This window comes from Ailuropoda melanoleuca, unplaced genomic scaffold (assembly GCF_002007445.2).
Source record: "Ailuropoda melanoleuca isolate Jingjing unplaced genomic scaffold, ASM200744v2 unplaced-scaffold69981, whole genome shotgun sequence".
In the NCBI taxonomy this organism is placed as follows: domain Eukaryota; kingdom Metazoa; phylum Chordata; class Mammalia; order Carnivora; family Ursidae; genus Ailuropoda; species Ailuropoda melanoleuca.
Window position 1 is genome coordinate 1 of NW_023244926.1, and position 1785 is coordinate 1785.

General features: G+C 43.4%; 1 protein-coding gene across 1 annotated transcript; it reads left to right on the forward strand.

Moving 5' to 3' along the window:
- The first annotated feature begins 387 nt into the window (after positions 1-387).
- On the forward strand, positions 388-1539 carry LOC117800418 (acidic mammalian chitinase-like). The gene has a single exon (XM_034652952.1). The coding sequence runs from the start codon at positions 388-390 to the stop codon at positions 1537-1539; it is 1152 nt and encodes a 383-aa protein (XP_034508843.1).
- The last annotated feature ends 246 nt before the right edge of the window (positions 1540-1785 follow it).

Here is a 1785-nt window from a genome sequence, read left to right on the forward strand (position 1 = left end):
CCTCTGCATGAGATGAGTAGAAACACATCAGAAAGTGTCAGAGTGCCATTAACGACAGACATTTCATCAAGTTCATCGCCCTCGCAGTCAGTTGTACATCTCTACCCCGGGCCCAACAGAAAATGAGTCAAAGTCTTGACTAGATGTCTGGAGGCTGTCAGGGACTGGATGGGGAGAAATAGCCTCAAACTCAACCCTCAGAAGATGAAGGTCATAAGGAGCTAATGTTTAATAAAATCAGGGCGTGGAGAATGAGAAACCGATTTATATAGAGAGTGGGGATGAGAGAAGTTCTATCCCCTGCTTGGGATCGGCAGAAGCTCGTCAAAGATCATCAACTGCTGTAACTGCAGAAATTTCATCAGGACTGCAGGTGTAGAAGTCAATATGGGGAATCATCGGCTTTTGGCTGGTCTCACTATTTTGCTGAGTCTACAGCTTGCTTCTGCCTACAAACTGGTCTGTTATGTCACAAATTGGGCTCAGTACAGACCAGAACCAGCCAAGTTTACCCCATCAATGATAGACCCGTTCCTGTGCACCCATGTGATTTATGCTTTTGCTGGGATGAACAACAACCAAATTACCACTATAGAATGGAATGATGTAACACTCTACGGGGAACTCAACACTTTAAAGCAGAGCAACAGCAATTTATTAACTTCGCTGGCTATTGGAGGGGCAAACATGGGCAGCACGAAATTCTCTAATATGGTATCCACTTCAGCAAATCGTCAGACTTTCATCTCCTCAGTGATAACTTTTCTCCGCAAGTATAATTTTGATGGTCTGGATCTGGACTGGGAATATCCTTCTACCACACAGGACAAGCAGCTTTTTACCACTCTGTGTCAGGAACTTATAGCAGCTTTTGAGCAAGAAAGTCAAAATAGTGGACAACCTCGGCTCCTGCTTTCAGCAGCTGTATCTGCAAGCAAATATACCATAGATTCTTCATATGACGTTCCTGCCTTGGGGCAGACTCTTGATTTTATCAATGTGATGACATATGATTTCCATGGAAGTTGGAATCCAACAACAGGGCACAATAGCCCCCTGCATCGAGGTTTACCATCCTATGACCCAGTTCCCTACTACAATTGTGAATTTGCAATGGAGTACTGGAATAGCAATGGAGCACCGGCTGAAAAACTTCTGATGGGATTTCCAACATATGCGCGTACTTTTACTCTTTCCACTTCAGATACTGCTGTTGGTGCTCCAGACTCTGGTGGCGGTCCTGCTGGACCCTACACCAGAACTCCTGGCTTCTTGGCATATTATGAGGTTTGCGGATTTCTAGAAGGAGCTACCGATGACTGGATTACTGCACAGATGGTTCCGTATGCTGTCAAAGGTGGAGAATGGGTTGGATATGATGATTTAAAAAGTTTTAACTTAAAAGCTGAGTTTGTGATGAGCCAACAGTATGGAGGTGCCATGGTCTGGAGTCTTGGCATGGATGACTTCTCTGGCAATTTCTGCGGACAAGGAGCCAATGCCCTTGTGAAAGAACTAAAAAATTTACTACAGACATGAGGTTATTCACTTTGACAAGATTTGGATCCCTATCCTTGAAGGTGATGGAGAAATGATTTAACAGCAGTCTTTTCAAAGGACATCTCTGTGCATGCTGAGACAATCATACATGTTCTTCTGTGCTGTTTGCTGTACCATGCCTGGTGTTTTAGAACTGATTCCTCCTTATGAAATCTCTGTTAGCTTTTTATGACTGTTGTCCTATGATTATCCAGCAAATAAATAAAAATACAATGTGCAAAAAAA

Coding starts and splice junctions, on each gene's coding strand:
- LOC117800418 (XM_034652952.1), top strand. CDS start 388: ATGGGGAATCATCGGCTTTTGGCTGGTCTCACTATTTTGCTGAGTCTA.